Source organism: Cyprinodon tularosa, unplaced genomic scaffold, assembly GCF_016077235.1.
Source record: "Cyprinodon tularosa strain WSP-4 unplaced genomic scaffold, ASM1607723v1 ctg478, whole genome shotgun sequence".
In the NCBI taxonomy this organism is placed as follows: Eukaryota; Metazoa; Chordata; class Actinopteri; order Cyprinodontiformes; family Cyprinodontidae; genus Cyprinodon; species Cyprinodon tularosa.
Genome location: NW_024039205.1, coordinates 364927 through 382629, shown reverse-complemented (window position 1 = coordinate 382629; position 17703 = coordinate 364927). Strand labels below are relative to the sequence as shown.

The 17703-nt window shown below is 37.0% G+C and overlaps 1 protein-coding gene across 1 annotated transcript; it reads right to left on the bottom strand.

Annotated features, from left to right (window-relative positions):
• Positions 1-283: 283 nt before the first annotated feature.
• On the bottom strand, positions 284-16941 carry pgpep1 (pyroglutamyl-peptidase I). Its single transcript, XM_038301933.1, has 5 exons — positions 16786-16941; positions 15302-15354; positions 10996-11112; positions 10450-10682; positions 284-3501 (listed from the first exon to the last, which is right to left on the bottom strand). The coding sequence occupies exons 1-5, from the start codon at positions 16817-16819 to the stop codon at positions 3306-3308; spliced, it is 633 nt and encodes a 210-aa protein (XP_038157861.1). The 5' UTR covers positions 16820-16941; the 3' UTR covers positions 284-3305.
• Positions 16942-17703: the final 762 nt, after the last annotated feature.

Below are 17703 nucleotides of genomic sequence, written 5' to 3'. Positions count from 1 at the left end.
GACCAAAGCAATATTTATGTCAGAATGGTCCAGTCAAAGTCCAAAAATAAATCTATGCTGTATTTCAAAACTGATATTCAGACCTCTGTCCACTCTCTGTGAATTTGAATAATTTTAGAAGCAAATTCTCCAGGTTCTATATGAGCAAATTTCAAATTTGTGTTTGTAACTTGACAAAATATTCAAAGGTTTGAATGGTGTGAATACTTTTACTCAAATGTATAAATGCTCTCAGGAATCATAACAAATAAGCTGCAAGAAAAAACTGCAGAAATATTTTTTATGTAATCTTTTAATTCCTTTATTTTAAAGCCTTTCTTTTACAAGGTGAGATTGAAGACTGTAACAGTGCATAATGACAGACATTTCAGAGGACAGTCACTCAAAGCAAAAGAGCAATATTATAGGTATGTAACTAAACACACTAGGAGATACAAAAAAAAAGTATTTGTGAGGTAGACATACGTCTGTACAGACAGCATCAAAAATACATCTTGGATATGAACCATGGAGAATTAGTAAGGCCTTTTTCAGAACATCAATAGCAACAAGGCACAGGAGAGTCAGGGATCACCTCGAAGGTTAGGCAGAATTTCTTCAGACAGCTTCTCCACGACCCTCACAAATCCAGACAATGAACTTACAAACTCAACTGCAAAGATTTTTAAACAACATAACAATGGCAGGCTCAATTTGATGGGTTACAGGAACATTAACTTAATTCATTATCCTTTTTTGTGACCACCAATCTTCCTTTAAGTCAAAAATAAGCTGACCTGTAAAAATTTATAATTTACAAAAAATTGTTTAATCTAATCTGTACAAAATTAATGCAGTTAGGAGCTGGGTCCTTGCAGCTTGAATTAAAATGTCTGGTCTACACAGTAAAACCAAGCCTAAGACAGTATAAAGGAAATCCCGTTTGCGAAATAAATCAGAACAAAAGCTCTAAAGTTCCAGGAAAAAAATAAAACTCACCAAAAGTTACACAAATCTCACATCATCACATTTGTTTGAAAAAGAAAAAAAAAGAAAAACTAGTTAAAATAGTTGTGGAAAGCTACATGATTCCTTTTAAAGTGACAGGAAAATAGAAGTATACAACCCCTCAATGTTTGACAAATGCCACTTCAGAACAGAGAAAAGAAATGTACAAAATCAGAAAGTGCAACAGAAATAAAAAAGGCCCAGTTCAGACTGAAAACTCTGCATTTAACCTCAGTAAATCAGTTTCTCTCTTAAAATCGGTAACAACAATATTTCTGACTTACTGAGGAGGACATCAGAAAATTTGGAGCAAAACTAATGGCTGCACTACTATGAGAAAAAAAAACATTTGACTTAATTTATTTTCTCTAAACAGATTAAGATTTTTTTTGGTGAATTCAGTTTACATCCATAAGCATCTTTGCACAGTTTAATTGAAACAAATTACCTGATCATACAGCATCCTTGAGTAATTTGATTATTCCATAATACAGATCTAAAACCACCTCACTTTCCTGCATACAAATGTAATTAAAAGGGTTTTGATTCTTTAATACAGCCAGATGCAGGGGAGTGTTCAATTTCTTGCTTTTTTGTCATGCCTAAATGTTTCAGAATATCAAATGAATTGTATTATTGTAGAGATAGATCAAGAATAAATGCTGTTTTTTTTTCATGGGTTTTGTAGTACTAATGCATTAAACCCTTTATTAGCTGATCAGGAAGAGTTGAAGCGAGGAGGGAAGGATACAGAAAAAAAATGTAACCCATTAATGACCGTAGCATCTGCATTCGGTTTGCCTGCTCTACCACTAACCTATGTGCCACCCAAACCCTTTATAAGATTATCTAATTTTTAAAACGAAAAAGATTTCCAAAAAAACCTGGACCTAAGTAAAAAAGTATCTTCCACTCACTTTACACAGGGTAGCTTGTTTTTACTAATAATGAAACGATACTTCCAATTTTCTTTTCATTACTTAGATTATCTCTAATTAAAGTTAATTTGATAATCTGAAACTCTGAAGGGGAACAAAAAAGCAGGAATTTGTAAAGGTATAGTGGAGGAGTTTCTTTTTCATAATCAAAATAAGTATTCCTCCTAATTGTCCACCGTTCTGGTGATATGCTCTGTTGATGTGCTCGTCCCCATTTTCCCTTATTTTCCATAATTTTTGACATAGTGGAAAAATTGTAAATCTTTTTTTTTTTGTTTGTTTAAAAGTTGCAAACAGCAACTTTTAAACAGTGTGCACAAGGAGAAATGGGTTTAAGAGGGTGGGTCTTTTCAAAAATTCACAAAAATCCTCCACTACACCTTTAAGAGAGCAAGTACTTTCCCCCAGAACCTTATCCGTTTATTACACCTTAAGATAAACCCTTTTGTTTTAATCTGTCAGGAAATATAAAAGCTTTAATATTTTCTCAACAGCTGTGCAGCCATACAAAGAAAAAAGAAAAAAATCATCAGGATAAAACTTTCAGGCAGATTCCACTGAGCGAGATCTGTAAAATTACATTGCACAGCCCAAGGCCAGATCTCAGTGGGGTAGAATTATTTACTTATTTTTTCGGTCAGAACTGGGCCAACAAACTGGGGAAGTCTGAGCTGGAACCAACCCGTTCCCTGATTTAAATAACCTTTGTAAAGGAAGGTAAATTCACAACTTCTTATAAAGAAAACTGACCCAGAAACAATTAAACATCAAAAAGGAAAGACTGACGAGTTTAGAGTCAAAGGAGTGAAGGAAGAAGAAGCTTACAGCTAAACATTTCTACTTAAACCATATATTATGTACATGAACGTCTAATCATTTAGGTGTAAACACCTGCTACCTTCAACATACTGGGATGAAGCAACGTGGAAACGTAAAGAAGTTCTGATGCTACATTTTCCCTAATGTGCCTTCTATAGTCATCACAGTAACCCTAACCCTATAAGGTGCATTAATAGAAGTCACATTTGGGTGTTTAGATCGCTTTTAACGTCACGGTGGAGACTCTTTACATGTAATTCCTTAGTGGATATTTTTCATATTGATAAAACTTCCGAAACCAGGAAGTTTAACAGGATAAAAGATAAATGTGACCAAAAATTGCTTTCAGTCTGCAACTCTAACGGAAGAAGATCTATGAAATTCAGAATCACACAACCTAATCATAAAAAAACATTTAAATGCTACAAAAAAGCCATGTCTCAGAAGTTCAATATGTCCAAGAAAAAAAAAGAAAAAACAATAAAGAGAAGTTTTGGCTACTTGTGGTCAAGTGCAATTTGTCTTGTGTGGCAGGGGCTGGAGAGGCTGGTCTGATGTCACTTAGTGAATGTGCTGCTGGCAGTGAATCTTCTCCTCAGCCTGGTCCAGGAGCTCCAGCATCTCCCTGATGATGGCCTGCAGCGCACGGGCCAGTTCCTCCCCGCTGTAAGGCTTTCCGAGAGGAGGCACGTGAATGAAGGCAGAGCGACCGTGGCTCAGGTACAGAGATGTGTAGTAGGTGAAGTCACAGAGATATCTGCATAAAACAGCATAAATATAGGGATTTAATCCAGCAAACCAGAACAAAAACAACTGGAAGGCTGAACACACTTTAAATGTTACAATAATTATTTAAAATATACAACTGGATCAGATTTTACGTTTCTCACAGAACATGAGTAACATAATTTAAAGCAGTATGAAACACTTTCCTTTCAAAGAGCTAGACTCCTTTCTATCTTGAATTGACCTTGATCCCTCATTCTTTAGGCCTTTAAATGTTTTATCAAATCTCTGGACTCTGGCAACCTTATACTATTTGACCATGAAAGCATCAGACCCAATTAATGTCCAAAGTCATTAGATAAAGCTTTAGGCAATAAAGAGCATCTTCATCCAACATAAAGTTTCATAAAGCCTGCTTAAAGAGAAAAAATAGAATAAATTAAATAGTTTTGCTCATTTTTAGTTATTTAGTTAAAGTTAAGACTTGATAAAATAAAAAGTCATAAAAATGATGCCACGGTATGAGAGATGGATGGTTTATACTTCTGCCCAATCCTTTAAAATGACTAAATAATGTATCTGACTATGATATGTATCACAATATGTTTTTAGATACAATTTATCTTGATACAGTAACAAAGGCAATATGTTGCTATTTTTATCATATAATTTAGGGCTGAAACAATTTACTGGATTAATCATTGTTAATCGATTACTCAAATAACTGTCAACTAATTTAGTAATCAATTAATCAATAACTGGAGAATAGAGACTCTAAAACATGCCTCTAGCTGATAGAGGAACACACCTTGAGCAGAAATTATACTACAATTATATAAAAATTTGCAAACATTCAGCATTTTAGATGAAAATATTTTTCATCTGTCAGTATGCTCTATCTAGAACTCAAGTGGAAAGGTTTTTGTTTCTCTTGGTATTTCGTACAAAATCTTCTTTAAGAAATCTTTAGCTATCGGATTATTAATCGATTAATTATAAAAAAAAAAAAAAGACAGATTAATCGATTTGCAAAAGAACAGTTAGTTGCAGCCCTAATATAATCCTAGAAAACTGCGCCAGACCTCTGTGTTACTCTGCTGCAGACGAGGAGGAGTAGCTGAATAATGGGCTGTGGACTGCAAACTGGCAGCAGAGAAAAAATGCACTTATTTTAAGATCAAATTACTTTATTTAGATTTACATTTTTTCCAGTGAATTTAAGTGTTATATGAAAGTAAGACAATCAGATGTATGTTTGCTTATACATATATTAATTAATTAGATTAGATAGATTAGATTCAACTTTATTGTGATTACACAGGTACAGGTACAAGGCAACGAAATGCAGTTTAGGTCTAACCAGAAGTGCAATAGCAGCAAGTGCAGGATAAATAATGGTTCTATAAATACAGGTCATGGGTTTCTACTGAAAACGTATAGAGATGAATACCATTATAAACAGAATTTTACTAATAGATTTGTCCTATGAATATAATATATAGATAACTAGTGTTATGAGCTAAATTTACAGCTGGATATGTACCGAATATAATTGAAGGTGGATATTACTATAAAAAGGGTTTTTACAGTTATGTACAATAGCATAATATACAGATGGCTTTTACTTTAAAATGAATAAATAAAGTTTGGACAGAAGCTATCTAAATTAAAGTGCAGTGGAAGGTAATTGCATATTACAGTTAAAGTACGGTATTGCAAATGTATATGTAAACAATTGGTACTGTGAAAAAGTAGTCGGCAGTGCAAATTAATATTCAGTCAAGGTGAGTAGTGCAAGATGCATGTAAAAAGTTGTCACAATAGTAACAGTCAGGAGTGTAGGTGAACATTACAGTCTTGTAAAAAAAAGAATAGCAAAATGCAGGTAGGTGTGAGGAGGGAGAGCAGAGTCTATCAGTGAGGGTCAGAGTTCAGTAAAGAGAAAGCTCTGGGGAAAAAGCTGTTCTTTTGTCTGCTGTTTCTGGTCCGGAGGCACCTGAAACGCCTGCCAGAGGGCAGGAGAGTTTCTTCTTACATCCTAATATTACTATTTGATGTTATACTTCTTCAGATTTTGAATTAATATTAAGGCAAATAAAAACATTCAAATAATGGAAAGTTTTCCAACTCCAGATGCAGCTAAATCCTGGTCTTTGCATTTAAACATCAGGTCCAATATGGATTCCAAAGGAGATTCAATTCAATTCAAAACTACTTGATCCCAAAGAATTATGGTTATAAGATAATACAATTTGTTTATGGTGGATTTGTGCAAAAGCAGGAGATGGGAACTTATTCATAACTTCATAGAAATGTTTAAAAGTATTGCAGCCATAAATACATACAACCTGGCAGGTACTGGGAATGCTTTTCAGACTTTTTAATCCACATGTTCATACAGTTTGAATGTGTTACACATAGGCTTGTATAATCCCCGCCATTGGTTTTCAAATGCAATATGAATAAGGCATTGCATTATGACCATCTGGCTAAACTTCAAATATTAATTGATTAATTGGATAATTGGCAAATAAGTTTTTCAGAATTCAATATGGATTCAGAGCACCCTCTGAAAGGATTCACCGTTTTTGATTTAAAACTTTGTGTGATTTACATCTTACTGAAGGAATGCAACGTAAATCATGTAGATAACTTTACTGCTATGTTGATACAGTCGCGGATGGGCATATGGGACTATCAGGAATATTCCCTGGTGGGCCAGAAGTTTAGGACATGAAGTCCTGTCGCCATTGACCTTGTAATCACGCTGTTGTTCTGTAGCCCCACAGTTCAAAGAAATTATCTTTGTATCCTGCTCTCCAGCTAGGCTTAACTGCTCAGGGTGTGACCGCCGGGGGGACCTCTACATGAGCGACTACCAGCAGGCATTGAGCTGCTGAGATCCAAATGTTTGCCCTAAACCCCCTAGCAGTGGCGGCCGGCCCATAGGGGGCGCTGGGGCACCGCCCTCCCTGATAAGAAGAGAGAAACGTAAAATATATTTTTAGAAATTAACCCATAAATGTCAGTTTTACTCTCTAGACTGTGTACCTATAAGCAAAACAAATTATATAAACTACATTTCCCTATCTACTGTCATTAATTTGTGGATTTCCACAGACAGACTCCTACCGTCTCTGTTCTGGGGGCTGTGATCAGACAGCCCCACATTTGCAGAGAATCTGTCAATCATGTACTTTTGCTAGGTGAATTTAATGGCCAATCAGCGTCTCGGAACTTTATGGTATTGGGGCGCTGAAAATACTGCGCTTTAACAGGCTTCTGAACCCAAGCGCAGGTGCAGACAATGAGAGGGACGATGGCGAATGTAACGAACGAGATGCAGCTTCCACCAAATTCGGTGAGATCCTTATTTATCTACCCGTTTGCCAGAAGAACATCCCTGTTGTAGGATATGAACATTTCATGTCATGGTTATTGTGACTGTGACAAATCCACCTCGTCGCTTAAAACAACCTCTCTAACTTTGCGCGCCACACACACATTCCTGTTATACTGTGTTTGTGAGGACCAATACACTCGCGCTGAGACCAGTAGCTCCATGAACTTAAAACAAACAAGCTGTTCCTGGTTACCTGCTGGCGTATTGAGGGTGCAAACTTAATATTTCAGTGGGGTTAGCCGTGTGTGTGTGTGGTATGTGGGGGGTGTGGGTGTGTGTGTGTGTGTGGTGGGTGTGGGTGTGTACGTGTTTATGCTATGGGGACTTGTCATCTTCAGTCTGGCTGCATCTTTGCTGGGTTCAAACCCAGTTTGGTGTAATTGAATAAGTCAATGAATCTGTGTAAAAGAATTAAGTTGTAAAAATTATTTGTTTTTGTACATCAATTGTTTGTGGAGGTAATATATGGACAAAACTGATTAATGAGAAGAAATCAGAAATAAGAGAGCCTGAGGTGAGGGGCTTAAACTGTGGGAAGAAAAGCGGCAATTTTTGTTTTCTGTTTCTTTGTTACATTACTGGTAACTGGTGGGAGGCTGAGGCCCAGAGTATCTTGTATATGTTTAGTTTCTTTTGCACCCTGTTTTGATTTTTTGAGCTCAATAAATCACCAACACCGGTAACCCGACTGAGCCTGGATTCTTGGAGGCCAAAGAACCCCGTCACAGTGACCCAAATCATCACTGTTACTGTTATTATATAGTAAATTAAATCATTACTGTTAAATTGTATGTATTGTCCAATTGTTTAATCGAATTCTTATTCCGGATTAGTTGGAGACATACACTAGGCTATATCAGCCCCACCAAATATATTTTTCACCAGCCGCCACTGCCCCCTAGCATATGGAAAGAAAAACAAACGCTGTGGTTCTCATAACTCAAGAAGACCAGCAGTGCTGTGACTTCAGCTGATGATAATATTCATCAGCCAAACATTACTTATGCTATAAATATTCAACAAAACGTCAACCCAGCAGATGAAATTGGGTAAATCTGTCAGAAACTCTTTTCTCCCCAATTCAGGCGAGAGTAAATATGTGCATCACCGGTGTTAGTTTGCTAGTGCTTTTGTATTTACAGATTTTAGGAAAGCAGTACAATTTAGATCTATACACACTTTACTTTAATTCCAATACAGTAATCGAATGGTTCTGCTATTGTCCTCCGTAATGATATAGGTCTACCATGGTCGTTTATATGAAAGAAAAAAATCAGTACATTTCTGAGATGCATCATTAGTTAATAAAAAAAAAAAAAAAAAAAAAAAAACCTACACAAAATTACAAAATCCTATTGAAACATTTAAATCAATGCTGAAACTAATTGTGGCCCAAAAATTCAAAATTAAATCAAATTGTAAAGTGCCTAACAATATTCAAAGCTATTCATGATACCCATTGGTAGTAATATTGTAATGCCTGATTAATTAACTAACCTACTATTAGCCTATCTTAAACTGCAACATGTTTTCCCTTTAATTTCAGATTAGGATTAGAGAATTTATTGTATTAGCAATTTTGAAAATGGCAATTTCCAACTCACAGGGGCACCAGACTTGTTTGCTAATTGCACTCTACAATCAATAGCCCCATTTCCACCACCGTCTGAAAACCGATCCATGCTGAGTTCAGACCAAGCTTGGATCAGGGAACTGTACCGAGCTCAGTTCCTTAAGACTGTTTACACATCACACTGGCACAGTTCCTCGCCTCCTAGTGACAATCTACGGTACTACTGCTCTCTAGTGGGAAACAAGCAAATCAACATGGCGGCGCCCGTAACATTCAGGGAGTTTGGTTGTAATTGTGATATTTTGTTGCCTGTGGAGAGCCAGGCAAAGAAGACAGCTTTTGGTGAACTTACTTGATATTTTACTTAGCTATATTTGCTGTTATAAGTGGGTAAAAAGTAGTTTTAATATGTTTTTAAGTGAGAAAGTCCACCTAAAAAATTTTATTTGTGCAGTTAGTTCATTAAGATTACGATCCTTCAAATAATATTTCGCTGTCAGAGCAGCTCAGACCCCCGTACACCCGCGGTGCGCCGTCAATGGCAGCCTTTGGCCCGGTGTAGGTACCAGATTGACTCGGGGGCCTGCGCCTTTTGAGATGCGTCAGAGCGTCCGCCATCTTAAATGTGGCAAATCTGCAGTTTCTCAGTCACTTAAACAGTATCAGAGGGACTTTAATCTCTGAATATACTTTGTATTCGTAGTATTTTTGGTTTTGTAATATTACAAGTTTATTTTTTGTATCCCTTTAGCTTCATTCTCCTGAATTTATTGTCGTTACAAATGCAGACCGCGGGCTCAATGTAGTTTGTTTGAGTGGCGTTGCCATAATGTCATGTCATCGGGAGGCGCAAGGCCCATGGCGAATTCGGTGACGTCATCGGAAGGCGCAGGGACCATGGAGAATTTCTTCGTAAAATTGTCCGTTTACAAACCGCAATCCCGCTTTCGAATAAAACCTACACCCCGCTATAATTACTTTAGTAAGCTGTCCAGACCAATCAAAATGTTTTGCGCAATTGTGCAAACGTTAAAACAATTATGTATTGTGACGTCATCAAAAGGCGCAGGCCCCCGAGTCAATCTGGCAGCCCGAGTCAATCTGGTACCTACACCGGTCGCCTCTTGGGGAATTTCCGCTACTGTTGGAGGCAGCCTGAAGGTGTTTTTCATGTACGTAATCCAAACTGCAGGCACCAGAATAATAAAAGCGGACATATTTTTCCGGCAGGTTTCGACATTTTAAGTTAATTTAGGCATTGATAAATTGTTTCAGGGGAGTGATCCTAGCTATCTGCATTAGCAGCACTGTCTGTCTCCCTGCCAGCTCCCAGATCAGCTTCTCTGGTTGGTTGATGTGACGAATCGAGCAGCAGAAGTTAATGATGCTTGTGACACACGTCCTGCACGTCAGATGCTCGGAAGCTCATGAGCCGCTTATTCAGGTGCTCAGACCCATCAAGATGCACTTCTCCTGCTGCTCAAAATGCATCGCAGGACCTTTTGCGTCAACCATTAGCTTGGATGTAAACTAGCTGCTTCTGCTGCCTCTACAGTTTCAAAAGGGTAGAGTAAATGGGGCTAATGTTTAACAAGAAATGATATCCAGCTCAACAAGCTAGTCATTTTAATAAAAAAGTGAAGATTAACAGTGAAAAAATTTCTTGCTTTAATTAGACTTTTTTTCTGCAAACACATATATCTATAGAGTATATTTGTTGCTTATCCCTGAGAAGAATAGTAAGAAAATCCCAATTGCAATTTTTGTAAAGAAAAATAAATAAACAAGTAATTCACAGCCGTACTTCAGATGTCCTCAGCCATATTAAATCTAGTCAGTTTACCAAAAACTAGTTTGTGAAGCGAATAGAATTAGAATACAGATAATACTGTTGATGAAATAATTTTTTTTTTTTTTTTGCATTTATCTAAACAGAATAAAAGCAAGAAAAGATTTTAAAAAAAAAAACTATGGAAAACAAATGAAAAGAAATAGTTAGTTACCTTCCAGCATCTTTGGACACGGATACAGCCACCCCCAGCCCGGATGCAGTTACTCTCTTGCAGACTGACTCCATGTCAATAACTGAGTTGATGCAGTCTGGGCCTCCCACAATGCAACACTGTGAGTCCGGACAGAAGCTGCTGTTGTCCAGGCCTTTGTAGCCGTGATTTCTGCCACACTTCTCCAGTGTCACAGTGGTGGCCATCCCTGAGACTCCGACATGAACTACCAGCTGAACAACAAACACACTGTTAGAAGAACTGAAACAGCTTCCCATCCTTCTCTGCTAAACCCTTATAACTTTAGTCTTAAACATAAAATTGTCTTCATACATGACAAAACCAAATCATTGTGATGACTTCAAGAAATAATTGGAGCTAACTGTGTTTATGTTGTTTCAAGGCCACATTTGCAGGTAAACGTATTTCAATTTGAACAGATAAAATCTTAACCAGTTAACCTAACATTTAAGACACATGCAGCACAAAGTTTAACCTTTAAAAACCAGGTCATGTGGGATGGTAAATGATTATCTTAGTTCTTACTCGTGGTTGGTACTGTTTCAAAAACTTTGGAACCATGAGCTCGACTTTCTTGTATTCCACAGGAACCTCGTATACATGCAGGTCAATGTTATTGCCCAGTCCAAGCTTCTTCATTTCCTAAAAAAAAAATAAATAAATAAAAGGATTTAAGAAATGCTTTACTGTTAAAGAAATTTAAAAGGGGATCAATTACTAAATGTGATTTTTTTTAATCATCCTGTGGCAAAACAAAAGCCCTGTACCTAAATTATCCATCGGTAATTTGACTTTCAAGGTAGCAGACATTTTATATATATATAAAAAAAAATAAACCTCCAGAAAATAAATTTTCTTTCTTAATTTATTAAAGATGTACTTTAATCAATGACAGATTTGGTGCTGGTTCCTTAGTGAACAGTTCTTTTAAAGCTCAGAACACTAATTATTGATGATCTTCCTTAAGAACTACAGATAACATATTTATTTAGTTTCTGCATGAATGAAAGGTGAATGTCAAAAGTGGCAAAGCCTTCACTGAAAATCCGCAAATATAGTAAAATCATCTATGACTAAATAAAACTAGCATGAATTATATTATGCCTTCTCTGGATCCATTTACAATAACAGCTACATCCAACTTCATATATGTGAGAATAAAAAGACTATTAATTTATTTTACCAGTAAAGAAGCTGTCATGTTGTAGCAATGATCATTACTTATAATTTTATCAGATTATATTATAAAATAAGTGTAGAGCAGAAATTGAGGCTAGACTGCTGTACATTAAATCCTGATTATGTAATCTTTTCAAACTAAAACAATTAAATGTGTGGTTATCTTAAGCCCTTTTTTAGCACCTTAAGTTAGCATTTAGTTCAGTTAACATTGGTTTCTGTGCATGATCCCGATAAAGTTTGCGGTTCTATAACCGTACAAACATTACCCAATGTTCTGTGATAAATAAAACTGGACCCTTACAGTCTAAGAAAGAGGAACTTTCAAGAAAAGTAATGTTCCAATTCTTGATATTTAAAGCCATCTTCATCTAAACGAACAACCAACACGATTCTCCTTACAACATCTTTTATGCTTTGTGTTGCAAAGCAGGTTCAACAGAAGCCACCCCAGTTAAATGAATATTAAAATTCATAGTACATAACATTAATGTTGCAATTTAACCCATACTAGTCTAGCAGGACTATAAATGTATTTAATGTATTCTGGCCTACAGGCCAAAAGAAGACTAAAAAATACCAAAAATGTATTCAAGGATTGGCAGAAAACACAAGCGATCTGAAACAAAAGTCATTTTAACACCAGACACTTCTCGATACAAATTGTTTAATAATAATCAAATACTTTAAAAAACAACTAGACCCAACACATGGTCACTGACATAGGCAACATTTAAATTGATAATTAAAGACCTTAGTTCACCACCAGCTCAGTGGTGGGCAGACCTGCACAGATTTTCTTCACCTCTGTGCCAAACAAATTAAAACCATTTCATCAATTGACTTGGACAGATTATGAAGAGTAATAAAAAAAAACAACAGCACATTTTATAAAGCAAAGCAAGTCCTTTCAGCATCTCAAACCAGATAAGACAGACAATGTTCATATGCTTATATTAAAGAGATCTACATCTAAAGAAAAGAAAAACAGCAATAAACGCCGGGGTGGGGGGGTTAATATGCTGACTGAGGCAGAGAGGTGATTCTCAAAAAGCAATTAGAGAAGTTTATCTTTCTTTTTTCATGAGACAGATATGCCACGCTTACCTGCACTGAGACCCTCATTATTTCATTTTTTGTTAGACTCAAACAGGATCACTGTTTTACTATTTCCGTTTTTTCTTCTCCTGAAGTTATTTTTTTCGAGGACAGTTATAAACTCCACTTTCTGTCCCTGGTTGTTTTTGTGGGGCTCAAAGAGCATCACTATTTTAACCATTTTCTGTCCTCCTAAACTCTTATCATGGGTAAAGTATTCTTTTTTAATGTTTCATTCATTGTTTTTGCACGAGTCCGTCCCGCTTACAATAAACTCCAAAACTGATTCTTTCCTTGTGCGATTAACAGATTTTATTTAGTATTTACCCCCAAAGCGGATGTGTTTTACTCTGTAACCGCAGCTCTCTCTTCCTTTCACAACCATGAAATTGGCGCTGAATTGCTGAGTAGTACAACCAAAATCTCAGTCAGAGCTATGCCCCCTTGCCTAAAATTGTGGTGGATGTATGGCTGGACGATATACAAAAAAAGCATTTCAATAAAAAAATGCATATTGATCGATATTGATAATTATCTAAAAGATTCTAGACACTTATTTCTCTGGTTTCATTCTCTGTCTATGTAGTGAACTGAGAGGCTGAGGTAGCACTTGGATGTGCGACTTGACCAGAGCTCCGATGGTGTGGCGTAGTGAGACACAGATTGCAACTTATTTTACCATGATTATCTGAACTCATTGCACAGATGAAGGAGTGCTGGGTTAGAGAAAAACTTGCAGCCCAGATTTTCATATATATATAAAGCAAGGTTTTCATCGCTATGAAGCATGTTACTGCATGGGTGATGTCCTTATGTTGCTTGGATGCTTTGTCATATTTATCACAAAGGAGGAAACCCAGTTTAGCTTGCTTTGCCTGCTTTGTTTCCTGAAGATTCATCCGATGACGTAGAACCATGCCGGGGCCGACACAGCTCGTTCTCCATTGGGTGTGAGCGGCTTTGATGATAAAAAAAGTTTGTTGTGTTATCAGACTTTGCCAGTTCCCTGCAAATTTTACAAATCACTGTGGTTTGTTTTTTGTATGACTTGCAATAGCCGAAATATTGTCAAACTGGCGAGCTACTAAAGCCCTTCTTTGGAACAATTTCCTCCACCTCTCCTGCTGCGTCATCTTCACCTGCTCTGTGTTGTGGTTTGAGAGACTGGTGCTTAGTGACGGCGTGCCTAGGTCCACGTTTGCAATTGTTTGGGAGGAACTGATGACTGTAGCATCAGCCTACATGATAGATAGACGTGTGGCGCAATAGAAAGCTGCAGTTTTCCTTTCTTTTCATTGTAGCCTATCAATCGATATATATATTGTTATTGAATTATGGTCTAGCCCTAGTTAGGTGTGATCATCCCCGTTCACTTTTAATGAGCACTAAAATCAAATTCAGTGTGTTCTGGCCTAAGATTTTGTGTCTGATTGCTACTGCAGATATTTTTCGGATTACATCCAACGGAAAGGCTTTTATTGAATTTCTATGGTTAAAAAAATTAAACCTAAACTAAAAACAAGAAAGCTGGACTGATTTTTGTGTTCTATAACTTAAAACCATTACCTTTAGCTCAAGTCCATCTGCTTTAGTTTGTATTCAGATCTGAAACTTTTTCTATCCCTATTTGTCCACTTTCAGTGTTATTTTGAGCAATTAAACCACAAAATATAAGGTTCAGGAACCAAAAAAAAAGCAGTAAAGTTACTAATAAAACATTAATAGATCTCCAGGCATATTTCTTCCGACTCCAGGTATCAGAAGAAATATTATCAAAGATCACTTCATGTCTTAGAAACCTAAAAATCTATGTTATGATTTTGCCTTAATATATCAGAATTTTTTTTTTAATATCAATACCAGGTATTACAGCACAAAACAGTTTAAAAAAAACAAAAAACTTCTATTTGATGATAACCTTCATGCAGGTCAGTCACATCTTTTTTACTTTCTGAAAGGATTCTTGTAAAGTTACTGCCGTCCCAGATTACCCATCCCAAGGTATCCATAACTCATAAACAATGCTGCTAAGCAACAAAGATTTTATCATAAATTTCATAAGGAAGACAAATCTGTGTCAAATTCACAGCCAGCGATCCCCCTCAGTCTCCATTTAGGTCAAGTCAACCACCCCACCACCCCCAACACACACACACACAGAAGTATAAAAGGTCATGTCTGTGACCCTGCCTCAATGCAGCCTTTTGTTGGGCTCTAATATCCTTATCAAGTCCGTCTAGACACCCTGACAACCACCATCATCCCCCACATAAAGCCTCCAGCAAACAGCGCTGCACAGTGTGAAGCCGGCCGGGCGACGGCCATTAAAGTGTCACATAACTGTCTGCCATACAACAGCTTCAAATGTGAACAAGAACCTGTGATACAACATGGAGAACTTTACTAGCATCAAGTGTTGTTATTGCATGTCCGCACTAAGAGAGACTCTGCAGGAAACATTAAAACCATTTTCAATTCTCATTTTCCGCGTCCATTTACCATTAAATAAATAATTGTAATAATGTTCAATAAATCAAACAGATGAAGGGAATACCTGCACTGCTACCCAGCTGGCGTTGACAGTGTGTTCTCCAAAGGGTCCAAAACCTGCAAGAGACCCGATGTTTATTTTATCCATTTAAGACTATTATCATCACTGTGTAAAAGTTAAAACACTTTACTTGAGGATTAACTACTGGGAAATGATTTTGTAAATATTATTTTATTTAATTTATAGAAGGAAAGCGTAACCATTTTACCGTTAAAATATTTTAGGCCTTAAGATTTTAAAAATAAAGTGTTTTCCTTTTAATGAACTGGAAACTAGATATGCTTTTCTAAAGTTTATGGGTAATCATTATTTTGTAATGCTCTGAATTATTAAATAAAAAACTTAAGAAAAACATCTCAAGAGCTAATTACTACTCACTCAGACTTGTTTATACAGGGATCTATGACTGACCCCCCTTTTTCCACCACCCACCCCAGGGTCAGTGGGTCCCTGGGGGTTGGGTGGAGAAAGGATCAGTCTGTCTGACAGGCTGCTGAAAAGGAGCAGAGCGAGGGGCCAGCAGCTGCCAGCCGGCCTGCTATTGTGCAGGAACCGTTCCCAGGCAATCGACACGTCTCTGCAATCTTTTGTGTCTGACTACACAAAATCTCAGTCTGGTTCTAGTTTGAAAATGAATTATTAGGACTGTAAATATTGCAATATTTCTTTGCAAAACAATCAAAAACATGTATGTTTTACTTATTAGAATCAGTAGTAACTTCAGAATACTTCAGTTTGTTGAATAGTGACTGAACAGATGTTAAAGGAAGAAAAAGCTGCTTGAAATTAAGAGGATTTAATCCTCTTAACTCCACTGTCAGGCAAAATATTGCAGTTAAAAACAAACATGGCAGGACATATTTTACTCATAATAATTTTATTAATGAGTGATTTCTCCGGCCATAAAGAGGTCAAATCATCAGATAAACCCTGAAAAATCAAAATAAAGTTAAAAATAAGACCAACCAGAAATGTATTTGAAAACTGCCCATTCAAAAAAAATGTTTATATTTTCTTGATGTCGACAATTAGTAATAAAATACAGCTATTATTATTGATAAAGATCACAGATCACTCTCTAACTAATGTTTAAAAATCGAGATAAAGTCATTAAAAAAAAAATAGTATCGCATTATAGACAAATAAACTCTAAGAAACAGTAAACCTAGACAAACACAGATCTAATAGTTTTTTTTTTTAAACAGCAGTAATAATTTGTAGACAATTCTGCCCTGTTCAATGTGGACGTTTATAAAGAGACAATAATGAAATACTCAGCAGCTGTCTAGAAGCATGTAAATAACTGCAAGTATAAACCAAAGATAACAAGAAAGCGTTTGGTTCAGGGTGGAAGTGAAGCTCAGGAGAACCTGACGCCATTAAGGCAGAGCAGCTGTCATCTTCGCCAACTTTTCCTTTACTTTATTCCCCTGCCAGAGCCTCCATGAAACAAAACTACTAAAACAACATTGAGATGAAACACCAACCTGTCACCAACACAGTCCGGCTGTTGTTATCCATTTCCTAAAATGTCGCCTAGAATCCTCAACTAACTCGGTTTGTAAACTGAAGCAGATCCGCACAGAGAGTCAAAGCCCCCCTAAGCTGACTGCTCCTTCTGCCACAATCAGAGGAATAGAGAAATCCTCCTTACGTCTACGTGCTACGTCAAAAGCCGCGTCAACACGTCGCATTCTTCTTCTTCTGTTTTTGGTAAGCGGTTGCCTTGTCAACCTTTGTTAGTTATTCCGCCTCCCACTGTACTGGAGTGCGAACGAAAGATAAGGAATAAGAAAAAAATATATATTAAAGGAATAGTACACCCAAAACATGATTAGCCTTCATTTTCTACTCACCCCCATGCTGAACAACACTCTGGAGTACTTTTTTGATATCTCAAATGCATCTGGAGATCTGGGAGGCTTCTTGCTGTCTGCTGACATTCAAATAATGGAGGTCCATGGCGCCCGAGACAGAAAGGTCCATAAAAGTCCACAAAAACGTGTCAATATTCCTCCATACTGCTCGTCCAATGTAATCCAAGTGTCCTGAGTGGGTAGCATCCAGAATTTACTCGAAACGAAGTCATTTAGAACGTTTTAGATTCTAAACAGTAGTGTATAGGATTTCCTAATAGCGCCCCCATGCGCGCTCACGATTCTACGGAAGCCGGCAGACCAAACCGGAAGAAAGTGCGCATTCAGCGTCTGCTCTGCCGATAATGCAAGCGTAGAAGAAGAAATGTGCTGTTTACCTGTGCAAAGAAAGAAACAACGAAAGAAAAATGTCTGAGGACTTCAGTGATGAGGAAGAGCATGAGTTCTTTGCCGAGCTGAATGCGCTGGTTTGGTCTGCCGGCTTCCGTAGAATCGTGAGCGCGCATGGGGGCGCTATTAGGAAATCCT

Coding starts and splice junctions, on each gene's coding strand:
- pgpep1 (XM_038301933.1), bottom strand. CDS start 16,819: ATGGATAACAACAGCCGGACTGTGTTGGTGACAG. Junction 10,683..10,995: donor TGAAACAGTACCAACCACGA/GTAAGAACTAAG, acceptor TTTGTTGTTCAG/CTGGTAGTTCATGTCGGAGT. Junction 3,502..10,449: donor GTGTCCAAAGATGCTGGAAG/GTAACTAACTAT, acceptor TGTTTTATGCAG/ATATCTCTGTGACTTCACCT.